The 18,447-nt window shown below is 39.2% G+C and overlaps 1 protein-coding gene across 3 annotated transcripts; it reads left to right on the forward strand.

Moving 5' to 3' along the window:
• The first annotated feature begins 4,445 nt into the window (after positions 1-4,445).
• kcnj14 (potassium inwardly rectifying channel subfamily J member 14) lies at positions 4,446-16,866 on the forward strand. 3 transcript variants are annotated; one of them, XM_034875069.1, is made up of 7 exons: positions 4,446-4,678; positions 9,341-9,514; positions 9,721-10,575; positions 10,699-10,739; positions 11,143-12,996; positions 14,063-14,380; positions 15,337-16,866. In XM_034875069.1, the coding sequence occupies exons 5-7, from the start codon at positions 11,947-11,949 to the stop codon at positions 15,565-15,567; spliced, it is 1,599 nt and encodes a 532-aa protein (XP_034730960.1). In that variant the 5' UTR covers positions 4,446-4,678; positions 9,341-9,514; positions 9,721-10,575; positions 10,699-10,739; positions 11,143-11,946; the 3' UTR covers positions 15,568-16,866. The 3 variants fall into 3 exon arrangements, with proteins under 3 accessions (XP_034730960.1, XP_034730959.1, XP_034730958.1); XM_034875068.1 differs by having other exon boundaries at positions 10,699-12,996; XM_034875067.1 differs by having other exon boundaries at positions 9,721-12,996.
• Positions 16,867-18,447: the final 1,581 nt, after the last annotated feature.

Below are 18,447 nucleotides of genomic sequence, written 5' to 3' on the forward strand. Positions count from 1 at the left end.
GCTGAAAGAGTCTGAGTACAGTACTGTTTCTTTGTCTTTGTCACAACCCATCAATATCAGTCAGTGCAGACACTTTAATTACATTTACCTGAGCTATGGGTTTTGTTCTAGTGCTTTGACCTGCAGTGCTTGTGTTTCCCACATTAATTAGCCTGCATCCATCTTCAGGATGCAAATACAAATGGTGTGAAGATAAAAGCATAGAAAAATGACTCATTCGCTTCACTCTGCTGTTATTATGAATGCAGCTTTTAAAATGTGGACTGGGTCGTGATTGTATATAAATGGATTTGCAATGCAATTTTCCTAATTGCCAACATGATGAACTTTATTGCTATTTTAAGATTATTATTAGTATACTGTATTTTATTAGTTCTTTGTTTGCAATTTAGGTTGTAAATAATTATTTCCTGACAACAGTCTGTCTTCTATTTGACACTCTTTACTTTGTCTGCATAACATTTTTTTCTTCTTCCAAATCTGACTTTAAAACTGACTTACTATCATTGTGATATCATCAGCTCTGTCAGGTGGTATTTATTTGTTTGGCCATGTTCTGATTATTTTCTGTATTTATCATTCAGTCTGTAAAATGTAAGAAAGTATTTCTCTTACAAACGAGGGAATGTTCAGAATTTCTGCTTGGAAAATGACTTAATCAGTTCTTAAAGTTGTTGCTGATTTTTAAATGAATTGGTTCAGCTCAATTGCATTTATGGCAGCAGCTGCAGTCTCACAGTGGAAAGCTGTTACAGGACATGACAGTCAATGGATTATATGAAAACTGACATATTTCAGTATGCTAATTGTGTGCTTGCCACGCCACATACTGTAGGCCTATAAAATGATTTCTGCCTCCGATTATATTCTGGGGTTTCTGCAGCTCGTGTGTCCCTGAGGTGTCTTTGTGCTACTGGGATTTCAGAAGAGGTTGAGCGTGTAAAAACAAAATGGAGCTTGAGATCACACTCTCACTCCCTTGAAAAAACAGTCTTTATTATTCTGTGTATTTTCATCTATTTATGCAGCCCACTTAAATGAAGGGGCTTTAACATGTCCAATCAGTGGGTAGTCACAATTTGACAAACAGCCCTACACGTCAACATTTACAGCTCCCTAACCTTTTCCTGGCCGTCCTTGCTTTCTCCATTCATTTCATTAATTAGCTTACCCATTTCTTCCTCAGTACCGTTGTCTTGATTAAATGGGCGGACATTTTCTTGTTTGTGACAAATGGTTGTTGGACCAGGCTGATTCACAACTTGTGATGAGTTATTGATCCCCCCCCCCCCCCCCATGTCTTATACTATAGTCTATACTGTGCTAGTACACTCTGAAATTTAGCATGGTTATGCACCCAAACCTCAAGCCGTTCCTCTTGTCCTTTATTACACATTGCTTTGTATATTAAATATATCATTTACATGCATCCATCTGCCTTTTGAATAAGATTTAAGTAAGATGTGATTGTTTATATGTTTACTTGATGCACAAAATATTGTAATTTTGATCCTTGATACTTAACGTTTCTTAATTCTATAAAGCAAAAATGACAACAATTCAACATTTTAGCATCTTAAATGTGAGTATGGTTTTCTCAGTTTTATATGATAGTAAAGTGAAGATCTTTGGGATTTGGAGGGTTTGGTTGGACAAACAGGACATTTTCGTACATCCCCCATGACTAAGAACTTAATGATGTAATGGAGAACCATGCTATTTGCTGGTATTCAATAGACCAAACAGTTAATCAAGAAAATAATCAGCAGATTAATTGTTAATAAAAAATAACAACTTATGTTTTATTTCTTGTTTCTGATTCAGCAACATTCTTGACATGAGAAGAATTGTGTGCCTGCATAAACTTTGAGCTTGATATCTAGTTTTTAGTGACTTTGTCTGAAGTGCAGGGGATCTTTCTTCCGGTTGGCCCCTGAAGTCTGCCCTCTGCGAGTCTACAGAGGGCAGACGACTCACATTGAGCCAAAGCGCTTTCCCCTGAAATCACGCAGCATTAGATTTGGACCTTGTGTGACCATGAAGTAATCCGGAGCCTGTCACAGGACATTGAGCCAGACTTTGCTGCTCCATCTGCAGAAATTAGATCAGCCTTTCATAGGCAACACATACAACTGTTATCATAGCAGCCAGCATGGAAATAGACTCTTGCTTACCAGGATAATTTAGTAATATCCTTGCCTGCAAAATGAAACTTTCAAATGGAAAACTCTCATTAATACTAAAGTCGACATGCTGCTTCAAGTTAAAAAATAACCTTTTACTTTAAAGGAGTTTCTATAAAACCCATGTGTGTAAGCAGGTATTGTTTCTCTCTTTTCACCTCTGTTCAGTAGTTGAGTATCTTACAAGTCATAAAACACCCTAAGGTGTGAAGTTATGCTCCTTTATTGTCAGAACAGTTGCTGATTTGAAATCTTGCCTTGTAATTAGGCCCTCAGAAACCAGGTGTGTAGCCCCTGGTCAACCTGCAGTCTGATTAGCTAATCACCAGTTTAGAATGAAAACCTTTGTGTCCTTAACTGAGGATATTTAACTGCATGCTCACTGATGGATGCCACAAATAGTTTCAAGCTGCCCACTGGTGGCTCAAGATCAGTATTGCATCACCACGTACTCACTTCCAATTATAACAATGGATTCATTTTGCAATGCTTTAGTGAAGACTCACAGGCTTGTACTTTGAGTGTCCAAAATAAAGATGATTCCCCTTATCACTCTGCCATCCTGCTGCTGATATTCCCTCTAAATTATAAAAACCAAAGTTAAGAAAACATCGTGTCAAGTTTCCAAATCACTCTTGCACATTAAACATTAAATGTCACTCTGGGAAAATTGCCCACCATTGAAGCTAAGTAGTGGAAATGCCGTCTCACTGTTCAGCAGATAGAAATGAGCGCTGCTGGTGGTTTCATGCTTCATTACTCATCAAGTAAAAAGGAAAGGTTTTGTCCCATATGAACATATTTCTCATTCTATATTATAGGCCGCGCGGGCTGCAACAGTCAACAATCAAATCCAGTAAAACATTTACGTGACCCAAGTCCAGTCACAGTAAATCCAGATTACCACATTTTGAATGTATTTTTTTTGCATTTTATTGGAGAATTTATAGTGGAGAAATGAGTGAAGAGAGACAGATGGTAATAATGTAAACGTTGGCAATGAAGTAACTCTAATATGCATGCCAATACATCTTATTTTAATTTGAGTTGCAGTTCAGCCCCCCCCCAGGCCGCAGGGCAACCCCAGTAACCATGTAATGTTAAATAAAAGATGTCTACTTTCCTGCTGTGTTTAAAACGTGCTGATTCTCTGAGCATTGTCAGCAAACAAAAACAAACCAGAAGAGCATTTGCAGATTTGGCTGTTGTATCAGCTCAGACAGAAGGGACCATAGTGATTAACTGCATACATTTTCACCTCCTCTTTCTACTGTCTGATCATTCAAACATAACTGACATCACTATGCCTCCCCACGTCACTTTCTCTCTCTCTCAGTCTCTGGCCCCACCTCCTGGGCGGTCAACAACAACTATATAAAGAAATACTTGTTCAATTTAAAATAACAGAGGTTGCAGATTTACATCATCCACTACAATGATTCTTGTTTCATAAATGCATAGGATTTCGATATATGCAAATGTTTACATGTTGCAGCTGACTGTTGCGCCTGCTGCATTACGTCACTTCAGAGCCGTTCCCCTTGGGTCTTCTCCAATCTGATCTTTATTTCCATAGAATGACAGAGCTCATGACATCATAGGTCACTTCTTGGGTGCCTTGATTGAGATTAAATCAGATTAAGTACTAGTAAACACACACACTGTGTCTCTCTCTTGCTCGTGCTGACTTTCTCTCAAATCTTAGTATCAGTATTTATCAATACAAATAAAATACTTTTTCATTATATAACGGTCCGATGCAACCCCCTTTTTTATCATCGGCGTTACCGTAATCTACGTGACATAAACTGGAGCCTGACATTTAAAAGTGTGCAGACAACACACATGAGAGGTTACTGAGGTAATTTTATTAGACCATAAAGGGAAAGTAATCATTGAGGCATTAATGTTATCATCAATACATTAGAGATATAAAATAACTATTTTATTAAAAGAATATATCATAAAAACATATATTATAAAACCTGTTAGTTCCAGAGCCATTCCTGTTACAATTTGGATACAGTTTGTGAGTTTTACCTGGAAAAAAAGTATATATTATAAAATGTATATAGCCTACAGTATATGTGTGTGTGTGTGTGTGTGTGTGTGTGTGTGTGTGTGTGTGTGTGTGTGTGTGTGTGTGTGTGTTAAATAAACCTAAATGAGTAATCCGGAATCAATAATCATTGTAATACACATCTAAACTGTAATTAAACATCCGGATGAATGAATCAGGATGTTGTGAAAGGTCACTCTGGCAGTCCGGAGAGGCGCGTGGTTGATTGGGGACAGAGCATCGCAGCGTGAGCGCGCTCATCCAGCACCTCTAGGGCTCGCGGACAGTTGACAGGACCGACAGCAAAGGGAAGGCTCGCACACGCTTTTTAATCACTGCTTTTTTCTTTCTGTAATTAACCAACCGTTAGGGAACTGAAGGTAAACTGACGACGTCACATCGCTCTGTATTACCGGGAGGAACATGTCAACGTTCGGTAAGTGCTGACTGAAATTAACTGCGCAAGAAGTTGTCAAAACGCCACTTTTGGATATCTTTTTTATTTTTTTATTATTTTGTATTATTTTTCTATCGATGCTATGCGGCAGTTGTGTTGTCCCTTGCAACATGTTAACAACCTCAGTGGCATTTTAAAGCATGAACTCGTAGTCTACGTTTAATTCTGAAAAGCATCAGATTTCAGTATAAAAAATGTAGGTGTTTATCATACAGTGACACTGGTAATTACAACTGTTAGTTCTGAATTTTGGTTTGTAGCGTTGCTGTTGACCTCCAATAGGATATGATTCTGTAGCCTTGTTAGCTACATATACTAGAATGCTCCTTAACCAAAAGGATGCTAAAACAGTTTTTTTTCTCCCTTTATACTGTAGGCCAATAATTGGAAATCTTCGGTATTTCACTAATGTCTGGCTAATTTGACCATACTTGTGCTGCGCATGAGTGGAAGAAAAATAAAAACCATAAAATAAAAGAAATAAAAGGCCACAGAGCTCAGTGCACCCTGATAATTTAGATATTAATCCTTTTTTGGTTTTGTGAGTTGTGAGAACTGATAGAAAACACAGCTGTATTTTAAAATAGGTTTTAAAATGATGTAACGCTTCTGAAAAACTAACAGACAACCTGCTTTGAAATGCATGCATAGTGCACATCTATAGTTATTTTCTAAGGATGCTCTTTTGCAGTTTCTTTGCAAAATGGACAGTAGATTGGACCCACAGGCACATTTAAATCAAGTAGCAGGACATTGCTGACAGGTTGTCAGGTCGGCGTTGAACCCTCTATATACTGTATGGGTGCCCGCTCTACCAACTGAGCTATCCGGTCTCCCAACCTGCACCGTCTTAACTTCCCAGATTAACTTTTGGTCGTCCTCACACCATGACCTTGATTACTGCACACAGCTGAGAGAGGGACAGCAGTAGAAAAGTTTCAATTAGATGGAATAAGGCACGGTTCCAAGATGACTCCACACTTGTGCTTATTATTAGATGTTTTTTTATATAAGAGTGTGTGTTCGTGTGTGTGTGTGTGTGTGTGTTTGTGCGTGCGTACGTGTTGTTCATCAGTGAATTTAACAATAGATTGCATAACTAACTTAACCAACCAACCCTAACCAAACACAACCAGGGCTGATAATTGTCTTTGTTTGACATACAGTACGTTTCCAATTCATCTACACTTCTGCCGTAATTACAATTAAGACTATATACTATACTATAAAAATCAAGTTCAAGCTGATGGACTATTTGTGTTAAACAAGTTGTTTCTGCAAATTGATTTTCATTCTATTGTACCTCAGATTGAAACCAGTGGCTGGCTGGAATATGGAAAAATTATTGTAACTGTCTTAAAATCTATGCAGTTCGTACTAGTAAATGAGCTAAATCATGCACAACACAGTTATGGTTCTTTCAACTTCAAACTTTTTAAAGATATATACATGTGAATGTGTTTTAAATTTTAAGCAACAACATCAGGAAAATGTCGCCTAATATTTAGTTATGACCTAACATCCATTACTGGTTGGTGCTCTGATGCTGCAACCATCATCTGCAGCTCCTGCAATTTATTAATGATGCCACCAGATGAACACTCACCAGAACTGGATTGATTAGTAAAACGTCACTGCAGTTTTCTAATGTTACTGTTTGATATGACCAGCTATTGCGGCTGATGCAGTAGCCCCTTTGTGTATATAAACCTGATTAAAATCTGCCTTGTAAAGTAAAGTTTAATAGAATGAACGGCTGAAATAAAAGAGATGTAAAAAAAAAGAAAAAAGAAAAAACAAGGCTCAGGAAGAGAGCCATGTGACACAGAGAGATCCTGCCTGTGCCCTGGTTTCTAAACCCCGACTGATCAATAACAAGTATTGATGTCTCCACATTTTCATCGTGACGTTGCAAAATAGAGGGTCACTTTTGAAAGTTTTATATTGTGTCCACAGTGTTGATTATACTCCCCATCGTGAAACCATCCAACCAAATTTAATAATGCATGAAATAAGCCATGCAACATTGTCTTGTGTACATTGTTTTACTAAAACTGTTGTTTTTAGAACAGAAGAACAGGAAATAGGACAGTTCACATGTGACACCAGAGGTAAGGAGAGTGACAAACTGAAGAACGCACTTATTCGGTGCATTTTTCAATGACACCAAAAATCATATTCCCTGCAGATCTAATCTGGCCACATAACACCTTAATATGGTCAGATAATCTGGATAGAAAGAGGACAGGGGAGGGAGAATACATGGTGAGAGATCCACAATGAAAAAAGACAGGTGGTGAAAGTGAATAAGCTGTGGTCTTGCAGGAGAGTTCTGAACGTGATCGTCAAGGTAGATGTTGTGCTTATAGTTTTTGGATCAATGTAATACTTATTGCTAATTTAAACCAGTGAGTGTTGTAATACAATTAGAATGGCTTCAACAACGTTGTCTGTGCAGTCCCCTACAGCTGATTGTGGTCAGTTTTGCTCAAACATCAGTGGCAATCTAAAATTAATCACAAACCCTGGGATTAGAAAGCACATTTTCTGGTTTATGTTTTCAGCAGTTGTTGGTTTATCATTTTGCCGATGAGTGCTGCCCAGTCAGTGCTGTATTTGCATTTTTGATATGTTATATTGCTAGATTTTAGTTTATGCAGATGATGTGATCCAATTTATTTAGATTATCCTAAGTAATCACCTCCAAATTAGTAGTTAGTAATGAGTATGGCATTTTGGACGTACAAAAGATCACAAATGTTCACCTGAGCTATCTCCCAATCCTTTTGCTGCCCCAAATAGGCTTTGAAATTAGTAATTAAGTGATTAGTCATAACTTGTACTTGCTCTTTTTCTTCAAGCTGGTAAAAACAACTAGTTCTTATGGTCAGTCACTGTCTATTAATGTATAATGTTGTTTATACTTTAATGTGTGCTGTATCACTTTCAAATGCGTCTGGTGTTACTGTTAAAGAAACTCCTGAGGAATGTTTACAGTGGCTGGTGTATATTTTCTCAACAGGTTGCAGCTACAAAAGATATAGAATGATAAATTAATTAAAGGACCCATAAACATAAGAAATACCATCACATGTTTCAGCCTTTATCATATAAGGCATGACTGCAGATCAATTGCTGCTCTGGGGTTCCTGACAGTGTGAAGCAACAACTTCACATACACACTTTTTCCAGACACCCCTGCATGTTCTTATATGAGAAGTTATTTGAGACATTTGCCACCTCACCAGGCTATGGCTAGCCAACACAATGACACATATACCCTCACATTGCGCAGACACACACACACTCACACACAAACTTCCCTCATCACCTCCTCCAGCTACTGTCGTCAGTTGTCCGGCAACACTTCAAGCCAATCGTAGAGATAGCGGACCTGAGAGTGTATTTATTTGGTGGTGTTGGCATGATCTACAGTAGAGGCCTCAAGGTCAGGACCTGCCTCCTCACACATTTGTTCATTGACTGAAAATTGAGCAACACACGCCTGGAAATGTCTGTCTTTATAAAATTGTGGAAATTAAGACCTTAGACCACATGTTTTAATTTGAGCTCAGTTCCAATAATGTCACAACATTTATGATTTCTGGTCTAATGAATAAATAGCCTTGATACAGTTTCACAAATGTTACTATATAGTAGTTAATTTATTATATCCATGCATGTTTGGTTGAACTTATTATATCCCGAACTGGTCTGTATGCTTTTCACCTACAGTAGCGGCAGTAGTGATGAGAGTATAACAGATGGATCTAAAAATGTTTTTTTGCTGTTTAACCCACAAAGTCAGTAATTTCCCCTCTCAGCCAGCAGCATATAACACCATGTAAGCATGATGGTACACTACATTAAGGGACAATTAAGCAGTAATTGTATAAATTACACTGGCCAAAAAGGATGCTCTACATTGTTTATTTGTGGCACATGTTACGTCTCAGATTCTAGTGAAAGTATTGATCAGTTCCAACTCAATCAAGGTGAACATTATATTGCACTATATTTGTTGAAGGATATATTTGTTATTTTCAATGCCATATACTGCTTTTTTCTATATTATCCCAAATCCTGTAAATGCCATAACATATCCTGTGTATGTGTGTTGTATAGATATTTTTGCTACCTTCTATATCAGTAGGGGCTTTTACGTAAATCCTCAAAGGATTTACAAAACCGTTGTGAGATTACCAAAATCACGAGCGCAGCTGTAATCCAAAGCATATAGCCATCTCCACAGCAAGACATACTACCTCTTCACCCCCAATCAACCCAGAGTCCGTTTATCTCAGACCTTCATTTAATCTACAATCCCAGTCTCAACCTTTGCCCAAGAAAACCCCCTCCTATTCGCCCAGTCTATTGGCTTCAATCCACTGTTCCACCTATCAAAGATTACTCACCCTGTACCACTTGGTTTCCCGACCCAAAATGAGGGCCCAGCAGTTTAGTACTTTATGGTAACTGACCATACCTCCCTATAATATGTTCTACTCTATATCCAGCAATACATTGAAATATGTGTTTGTCCTTAAGAAACGTAAATTATTTTTAAATGATACATGGAAACAAATGACAAATGAAAAGACTAATGGAAAATGACAAAATTCTCTCTGTTTCTTTTGACAGGCTCCATCATTCCACGGATACATCGGGGTAAAGTTTTTCCCTTTGCTGTGATAGAGTTTGGTTATTCAAGTTAAGGCTTTCTAAATGAAAAACGCCCCAATATTGGACCGATTAAATAATCCAGTAACAATCAAAGGACTGCATGGGAGAAACCTTAGAGGACCACTACAAACAGTAGGTTTCTAATCACCATAAATTTAGATATTCATTAGATGTTAATTTATCTGAAATGTGATTATACATTCAATGATTTTAAGATCGAAAGGTCTTTTTTAAAACAAGAAGATAAATATTGAGGTATCTGTTTCAGCACAGTTAATCTAATTTCTACCTTGCCTTTTAATTGTCATCCTCTTTATCTTTGTTAACTTTTTTTCAAGACGGGCAGTGTGTTAAACAAGACGGTCCAAAAGCAAAGGGATACAAAACAGACAATCGACATCTCAGTAAAGAAAACGGAAAAACCAGCAGACTCTTTCCTTGAATTCCGACCAAAGCCGAATGCTTTTACTGAACGTGTCAAAAAGGGAGGTTAACACATAAGCAAAGATGAACCCTTATGTCACTTCACACTTCAGGAGGGATCTCTTTCCCCATTTCCATTTGTTGTAGATTTTTGTCTAACCTACCGTTACTGGTTGAATTAAATAGCATTGGCCATATTTGTGCAGCTATAGTAGTAGCTCATGTCTATCATTTTCAGTTTCTTTGTACTCACCACAGTGCAGGATTATGGTTGAGGGTTTGATTCCGTGTACTGTTTCAAAGGAGATGTGGATACTCTGTACACTTGTCAGGATTCAGTAGAAGAGTTCTCCAGAAATGATTGGGCAAGGTAAATTCTAACTCTACAAGATTTTCATTTCCAGATATAGTTGCACGATTCTCTTTTGCTTTATTTAAGCCTTTGTCAGTTTTTAAGAATTATTTCTATATACTAACTTTGAACGCTTTTTAGATGAGATGCACTTCAAAGTATCTCATGAATTATTTTTTCATTACATCTACATGTATTCATTTTGCATTTTGTTTGTGGAAACGCTCTGATATTCAGGTAGCCCTTTGTGATCTGGTTCAAACTGAGATGATGAGTGATAGACTACAATCCACAAACCCAGTTATGCTCTCAGCCACTTTAGTTCTCAGCCCTTCTCAGCTCTTCTCCTTCTGTGGCAGACACCTGATCTATCTACTTTGGCGCCCGACCTCCAGAAAATTATAGAACACTTCCTCAGGTGACCTGTGTACTTACCTTTTCCCTACATATAAATCTTCCACTCAAAGTTAAAAATACAAGTGGCGTTGGAGATAGATCAAAGTAAACTCTGCTGTTTTCTTCCCTTCTTATCTTTTGTCAGGCATAGGCGATTTATCAGCCGTAATGCTGAGCTGTAATGAGGTATGTCTGCTCTGAGAGACTAACTGTTGCATGTGACTGGTAACAGCCATGTAGTTCAGGTCAATATTATTCACACAACAGTCAGTAAAACAAGTCTTCACCAAATTGACAATGGCTGCTAAACAGATGTGCAGAGCCTTAGACAGAAAATGTGAAATTGTTAAAGCAGTGACATGATTGAACAGGAAATGGAAAATAAAGCATGGTTCTTTCAGTTGGGACCCTTGTGTTGGGCAAAGGTAACATTTCCTTGACAACTACTATTTAACACTTAACTGTGTGTACTATATTCAGTGCTTTATCAAAGACATTTTTGCACTGAATTATGAAAGATGAATGATGACTGTTGGCATTTGATGAACTGAAACTACTGTACTCTTTGTTTCCACATGCCCATACCAAGGGGTTGTGACACTGGAAAGATCTTTGATTGTAAGAATTGGCATGTTTTTTTTTCTTTTTTTGATTGCATGTTGGAAATGTTTTTATCATATTGTCCCATTTTATGTTTAAGTCTTGTCACAATATTGTAAAAGGTACAGTACCCTGTTACGAGCTGTACATCCTTTACATGTTACCATCTACATCCTCCTACTCCATTGCATTACCAGTTTATAGCTTTCATCCATTGATGCCTGCTTAAGGCTTCCCTTGTATTTGTTTGGAACTGAACAGAACCAATCCTGCATGCTTTCGTGATGTCTGAGGTCCAACCAGCCCTGTCACTCCTTGTCAAAAGACTTCTTGCAAACTAGGGTCACAGAAATATACTCCTTGAGCTGTTGCTGACATCCTTGTTTTCAGCTCACTCACCTCACTCAGTGAGTATGACTTTTATGGACATTGGTTGTTAATGAGTGCACTTGAGGACCTACTTTAAGTAAGCCCAATTTGTTTGCTGAGGGATTTATCACTGAAAAGATAGACTCTACTGGGAAACATCATTACAAGTTGGGGAAAGTAAGTGACTGATCAATGGCCTTCGAGGGAATAATCCTCTGGTTACTATTTGCCACAATGGACTTTATCTCTTCAATAAGGACTGAAAGACTGACTATGTTGTCAGCATCAAACATTTAATTGACTGTATCAAGGTGCTTAATTGCCTCATCAACATTTGAATCCAGGCTCACTGAGGAATACAGCGTTATTGTGCACCATAAGAGAGAGGATACTTTTTGTTTTTTGTTGTTTTGGATTTTCCGTGATGGGAGCGGCACGTGTGAAACGTCGTTTCAGTGCTGTGGTAGACGGGCCAGTGGACGAAGAGGAGGTCATGAGGCTGGCACAGAGTGCTGCTGACACGGCTAGGGCAGGGGGGAGTCCAATGGGGTCAGGGACCCCAACCAGCCCCTCCCCGACCCATGCCCTGAACGGCAAAACTCTACCTCTCAAGAGCAACACCAACAATGCACAGAGGCAGAGTGCCATTGGAGTTGAGGGAGACGCAGGAGAAGGCGGGGTGAGAGCGGGAGGAAAGTGCTCAGGGCTAAGGAGTGAAAGAGGCAGTAGTGTAGGAGGAAGAGAAAAACGGCGCTCATCCTCGGACCAGAATTCACTCTCTTCCCCCTCCACTACCAACCGCCGGCGCACCAGGTGCTCAAGCCGCCGGCCCCGACAACGCTTTGTGGGCAAGGACGGACACTGCAACGTCACCTTCGTCAACATGAGCGAAAGGGGCCAGCGCTACCTTAACGACCTCTTCACCACCTGTGTGGACATTCGCTGGCGCTGGATGCTGATCATCTTCACCCTCTCCTTCCTTCTCTCCTGGCTGCTCTTTGGATTTGCCTTCTGGCTCATTGCCTCCGTGCATGGGGACCTCTCCGTTCGGCTTACCCCCAGCTCAGGTTCCTCTCCAGGATCAGGAGAGGCCGGGTCTGGAGGAGAGTCTGATAGAGAGGCAGTGGTTGAGGAGCCGTGCTTCCTCCAGGTGAACAGCTTCATGGCAGCCTTTCTGTTCTCCTTGGAGACGCAGACATCCATTGGTTACGGCTTCAGAAGTGTTACCGAAGAATGTCCCCTGGCGGTGATGGCGGTCATTTTGCAGTGCATTGTGGGCTGCATTATTGACGCCTTCATCATCGGGGCAGTCATGGCAAAGATTGCCAAGCCCAAGAAGCGCAACGAGACACTGGTGTTCTCTGACACAGCTGTGGTGGCGCTGAGGGACGGGAAACTCTGTATGATGTGGAGGGTCGGAAACCTTCGCAAGAGCCATCTGGTAGAGGCACACGTTCGAGCACAGCTACTAAAGGTAATTGGTGGGAGATGGATAATTGCCACGCAGAAAAAAGTCAGGAAGTTTGGCAATGATAAAGAGAAAAGCTTTTCAGTTTATTTTTAGACAGAGTTGATTGGATGGTAAAACAAAAAGCCAAAGTAAGCAACTGTCTCAAAAAACAGAGGTGTGAGAGAATTGTGAGAGATAGCGGTGGAGGAAAAAAGGTTGCAGTAAAGAGAAAGCACTGAGACCATCTGGCCTGTATTCTGTGGACCGTAGTTAATGAGAGCTTGTTTTATTTTCCCTCAGGGGTTAGGAAGATTTACCATGGATTAACTTGCCTGCAATTCTTTAACTGAGAACCATTGTCCTTCATTGTCTCATTTACCCAGGCAGTATGTGTGATGTATGTGGGTTAGGTTATTGTACTGTATGTATGCTTAGGTTTACTTTTCTTTCTGTGTGGCCTTTTGTGAGTAGTTTTAAACATGTTTCCTACTTTTTGAATTTTTGTCTTTAGTGTTGTGTGTGTACATGTACAGTATGAATGTTACCAGAGTTGTCCGGAGGGTCAAAATCTGTGGAAAACTGGGGCCACAGCGTAGACAATCTGATCTCTCTTAATAGCATGACCGTGTCAAAGTTTACACAGGCAGATGGGATTAAGTTAGCAAGGATAAAAAAAATTCAATTCTAAATGCCGGGAACGGATATTGTTCCATAGTAAGGGTTGGGTCAGTGATAAGCCTATGCACGGGGGGGGCATGACTAAAGACTCGCATAGTCAAATTCATCTTGTATATGACAACCAAATAATAAGCTTCTGGGTCAGGGTAAGAAATACAGTTTCTAAAATGTTAGGAAATGGTGTCAAGTGTATTTGTGTTGCATGTTACAGCCAGATTTACAGTTTAATTTTACTTTACTTTGATTATGTCCTCCCTGCCTTTGTTTGTCCAATGTTTGTTTCATATTGGAAATCATTTCTTGTCTCCATTTAATATTTTCCCAAGCTTGAAAATCAATTTTGCAACATCTAATGTGGAAAGTTTAATGCATTAAATTGTGACTTTATTTTACTCTCTATTCCCAACTACAGCCAAGGGTAACAGAAGAGGGAGAGTTCCTCCCGTTGGACAATATGGACATCAACGTGGGGTTTGACACTGGCACTGACCGCATCTTCTTGGTCTCGCCAGTGACAATTGTCCACGAGATCAACGAAGAGTCACCTTTCTTTGAGATTGACCGAAAAACCCTGGAGAATGACTCTGAATTGGAGGTGGTGGTCATACTTGAGGGCATGGTGGAGGCCACAGCTATGACCACACAGTGCCGTAGCTCCTATCTGGCTTCTGAAATCCTCTGGGGACACAGATTCGAACCAGTGCTCTTCGAGAGGAAAGATTGCTACCAGGTCAGAAAGGAAGGATGTAGAGATATACAGGAAAAATATAGATCCTTCCCTTCCCTTAATGCTATGTCTGAAGTGGTATGTAGCAGTGTGGTTCTAGAGATATTGGTCATTTGGTCCACTATCACCTATACTTGTCATCTAGCGCCATTAACAGGTCAAAATTTAAACGTCCAGTACTTCGGTTTTTGACCAAACACCAGACAAAACTGACATTCCCATCAGCATCAGTTGTATTGACTTATTGTTTAGTGCTAATTAGCAAATGTTAGCCTGCTAACACACTACATTAAAACAGTGAACATGATAAACATAACCTGCTAAACATCTGTATGGTACTATTGTTATTTTGAGCTTGTTAGCATGCTAATAATGTTAAGCAGGGATTAAAGTGGGATCTGGCACGATCCGAGGGGGATCCCAAAATGTAACACATTAAAGTTTTTACTGCTTTGATGTCTCTATATACAACTCATCTAAAGAAAACTCACTTTTTTCACCTGTTACCCTAATAAATTCCTTTTTCCATAACACTGGTGAAGAACCAGTATCATTTGCCAGTAGTTGAGCCGTTTTCGCTCCACAGAAAGTACACCGGGGCTACATTCACCTATAGCTGACTTTACAGAGAACAATTAAAGCAACTCACATCCCCAATCTGTTTTAACTAAATGTTCTATGTCTAGCTCAGCTAAACACGTTACCGTGTCGTTCACTACAGAGCCTCTTTGTAAATGGTAGGGTACCGACAATGTGATCTTCACCTTTTCAACTGACTTCTAGTTTATCTAGTAACCTACGCGAATGTCCTGCTAATATTACAGACGTGAACAAACAAACACTTTCCTCGTTCATGGACTCACGGCTCAAAGAGCCACAAGTGTTGCTATAGTTTCTTGTCTTGTCACCTTACAGTAAAATGTGTATTTAAAAATCCTGGTTTTCTGCCCTTTTTTCAGGTGGACTACTCATTCTTCCATCAGACATGCGAAATCCCGAACACACCTTCATGCAGCGCTAAGGAGCTGGCCGAGCAGAAGTACATTCACAGCTCCCGCTCGTCATTTTGCTATGAGAACGAAGTTGCTCTGCAGCTCGTCTCCCCTGAAGATGAGCCTGGCCCAGACCCTGAGTGTCCCTCCCCATCGATCCGAAGGCAATCCCTGGCCGAACATCTTCACTACAATTGAACCTGTTGGATAGGAGGCCTTAAGGGAAAAGAGATAGAAAGTTGACCCAGAGGTTTAGAGGAAGAATAGGCAAAGAGAGAGGGTTAAACAAGTAGAACTGCAGACCAAGAGAGACCGGATTTAAAGTCGTTAGGGCGAGTGTCTCGATAAAGGATAGGAGGCAACATTGTTTACAGATATTGGACAGGGAAAAAAGTCCAAAATAGGAGCAAGTCAAGAGCTTCATTAAAACTTTTACAAGTTTGCAAGATTTAGATACGTACTACAGATTAGATTGCACAGAGAAATACAAAGGACAGATAGAGAGAGGTTTTGGTTCAGTATTTAGGGAGCCGGGTTACTACACTGGCTTAGTTGTCTGATTGGACCTGGCAATCTTTTAGGATCATTTAAAACTTGTCTGCTAAGTCTCACATCTGGCCCGGCACTACCACAACACGCCCATCTGGCTCTAATACCTAACTGGAAGAATATACAGCAGCACCCCATGGTGGCTCTACCATGCAACTGCATCTCCAGTTTAATAATCTGTTTGGGGTGGCTTCCGGATGAAATGAATGGCAGTGTACCTTCTGAGGTACAACTCAGGAATGTATTCCACTATGATGCTGAATTATCATTTTAATGTTTTATTTTTGTATGGTAAGTATGGATAGTGTACATTTTGCGATGCTACTACTGAGAATGTAGTTGAGCATTAGGCTAGGCTACTTGTAGAACCAAAGCAGAGCAACAGTAGCATGGAGAAACCGCTGAAAACTAGCAGTGATTTTGAGCAGTTTCTTTTCCATGTTACATTATGTATGTTGTTTGTTTTGGGTCTTTATTATGTCATGCAAAAAAAAGTTCACTGATTGTAACATTTGTTTTATTTAATCATTTTGTGTTGAGTTGAATGCCATTGGGCAAGGTCAGAGTAAGCATCCTTGTGAGCATTGTAGGGTTAGATACACAATGACAGATGATTTGTCTGTGTCCATGCTAGTTAAATACTATACATTCTTTCTTGCACTACTATCTACGGTATCTTCTCATGTCCTGAAATCAACCACAGTGTATGGTTTTGCTTTGTTACATTTGGATTGTAGTACTTAGTGGCGGAGCTATGACATTATAATCTTTTAAGTGTCTTGGCACTTGGAAGACCGTTGATGATTCAGACAAAATCCCATTTTAAAGGGGTCCCTCTCATTCGCTCTGTAAACACACAGGATGCCCAAAGTCCCGTCCAACATCACTAGAACGTCCGTTACTGAACTGAATAGGATAGATGTGATGTTGGTGACTGTGGTTTGCTGTTTCGCAATTGAATGAGGATTGAACTGGGCACTACACCACATTCATAGAAAATTATACTGTATTTTTGTGCCCATAAAATCATGTTTCATGGTATTATGTTCTAATGTGCTACAGTTGGTTACTCTCACAAATTGTGAGATCAGTGTAGTGAGTGGTGCCTTCATAACTAACCAGAGATTTTGCAACTGGCCCTTCATCTGCAGCAGTTAATTTCATGTTTGAAATGTACTTAAAGCATATTTTTATTATGTATTTTCATACTGCTACTTGTGCAAGAGTGTTTATTCAATCACTTTAAATTTTGCAGAATGTTGTTCTAAGTAGACAAAAATGTCTTTACTGTGAATCTGCTCAGTAACTGAGTAGTCCCAATAATAATCTCTAGACCAGTTACGGGTTCCAAGATTGTCTCATATGACCATGCACTGATAACATAAATAGGTTTTTAGCTGTATTGCATTGTAGACTATGTAATAGTTGCTCATTTATATGACAAAGCACTTGGAATGTTCTGGTTTATTTTAGATCTTGTAATGATTTGTAGTAAATCATGCCGCTATGAGTATTTAAGTGTTTGATTAAAGAAAATGTTGTTACTCAGTGTCAGGAGTGCAACATGATATAAAGTGTTGACCAATAATCCGCCTGTCCAGAGCACATCCTGGGAACTTTGCACTAAAGTAGTATATGCAGACTTATATCACTAATGACGCTTTACAACAGTACAGAAGTGTTGCTGGATTAGCACACATTAACCTCAAGTCATCAATCACAGTGTTTTCTTTCAGTTATTTATGGTTACCCCAGGGCGGGTGAGGTATTGATAACATATAATCTGTTGCAAATAGTGTTAAGGACCTTTTTCTGTTTGTTTTCTCCCTTGCACTTCTCCTTTATGACTACTATACCATGTTCTATTTATAGGCTGCATGGGTCATGTTTTTCACCCTGCCTCCACTTGTAACTTGAACTTACTGCACCATCACTTTATCTACTAAAGCACTGTTTGTAAACCCAAGAAAAAATAGACAGATGGATTATTTGGTAATTTCACACCTTAGGATTCACTTCTCACAGTAAACACATTTTTAAAATCATACTGTATGTACATAGTGTAAAATAAATAGTATACTGTAATAGATGCATTATTAATAAACGAGTGACATGAAACTAATAAAATCTGTTGCTACCTTTCTAAAGTTATCATTCTAAAGAGATAGGGAAACCTTTCTGCTCCAACCCTGAAATGTAATTTCAGAGCTGCCTCAGGCACAGAGCACTTCTAGATGAAACTGAACTGTTTGTAGAGCAAATAAAACACAGAGATTGAATTGTTTGGTTTTTTTTATTATATTATGGGTTTCTTCTTTATTTATTCTTCTTGTAGCTCACATGGCAAACCTACTGACCATTTAAGATGGAAAGTGTAATTCATCACTGCTCTGATAATATTTTTGGATTTACAATGAAGTGATTTAAGATTTAAATGAAACATTAAAAGGATATGGAGTAAGAACACTATCAAAAAGATGTATGCGTAACTTTATGTATTCATATTCGTATTTTTAAATTCATATTCGT

This window comes from Etheostoma cragini, chromosome 6 (genome assembly GCF_013103735.1).
Source record: "Etheostoma cragini isolate CJK2018 chromosome 6, CSU_Ecrag_1.0, whole genome shotgun sequence".
Lineage (NCBI taxonomy): Eukaryota > Metazoa > Chordata > Actinopteri > Perciformes > Percidae > Etheostoma > Etheostoma cragini.

Bases quoted from the DNA above. Each gene is read 5' to 3' on its own strand.
- kcnj14 (XM_034875067.1), top strand. From the start codon at position 11,947: ATGGGAGCGGCACGTGTGAAACGTCGTTTCAGTGCTGTGGTAGACGGG. The intron at 12,997-14,062 runs GTAATTGGTGGG...TCCCAACTACAG, and splicing joins TTCGAGCACAGCTACTAAAG to CCAAGGGTAACAGAAGAGGG. The intron at 14,381-15,336 runs GTCAGAAAGGAA...CCCTTTTTTCAG, and splicing joins AGAGGAAAGATTGCTACCAG to GTGGACTACTCATTCTTCCA.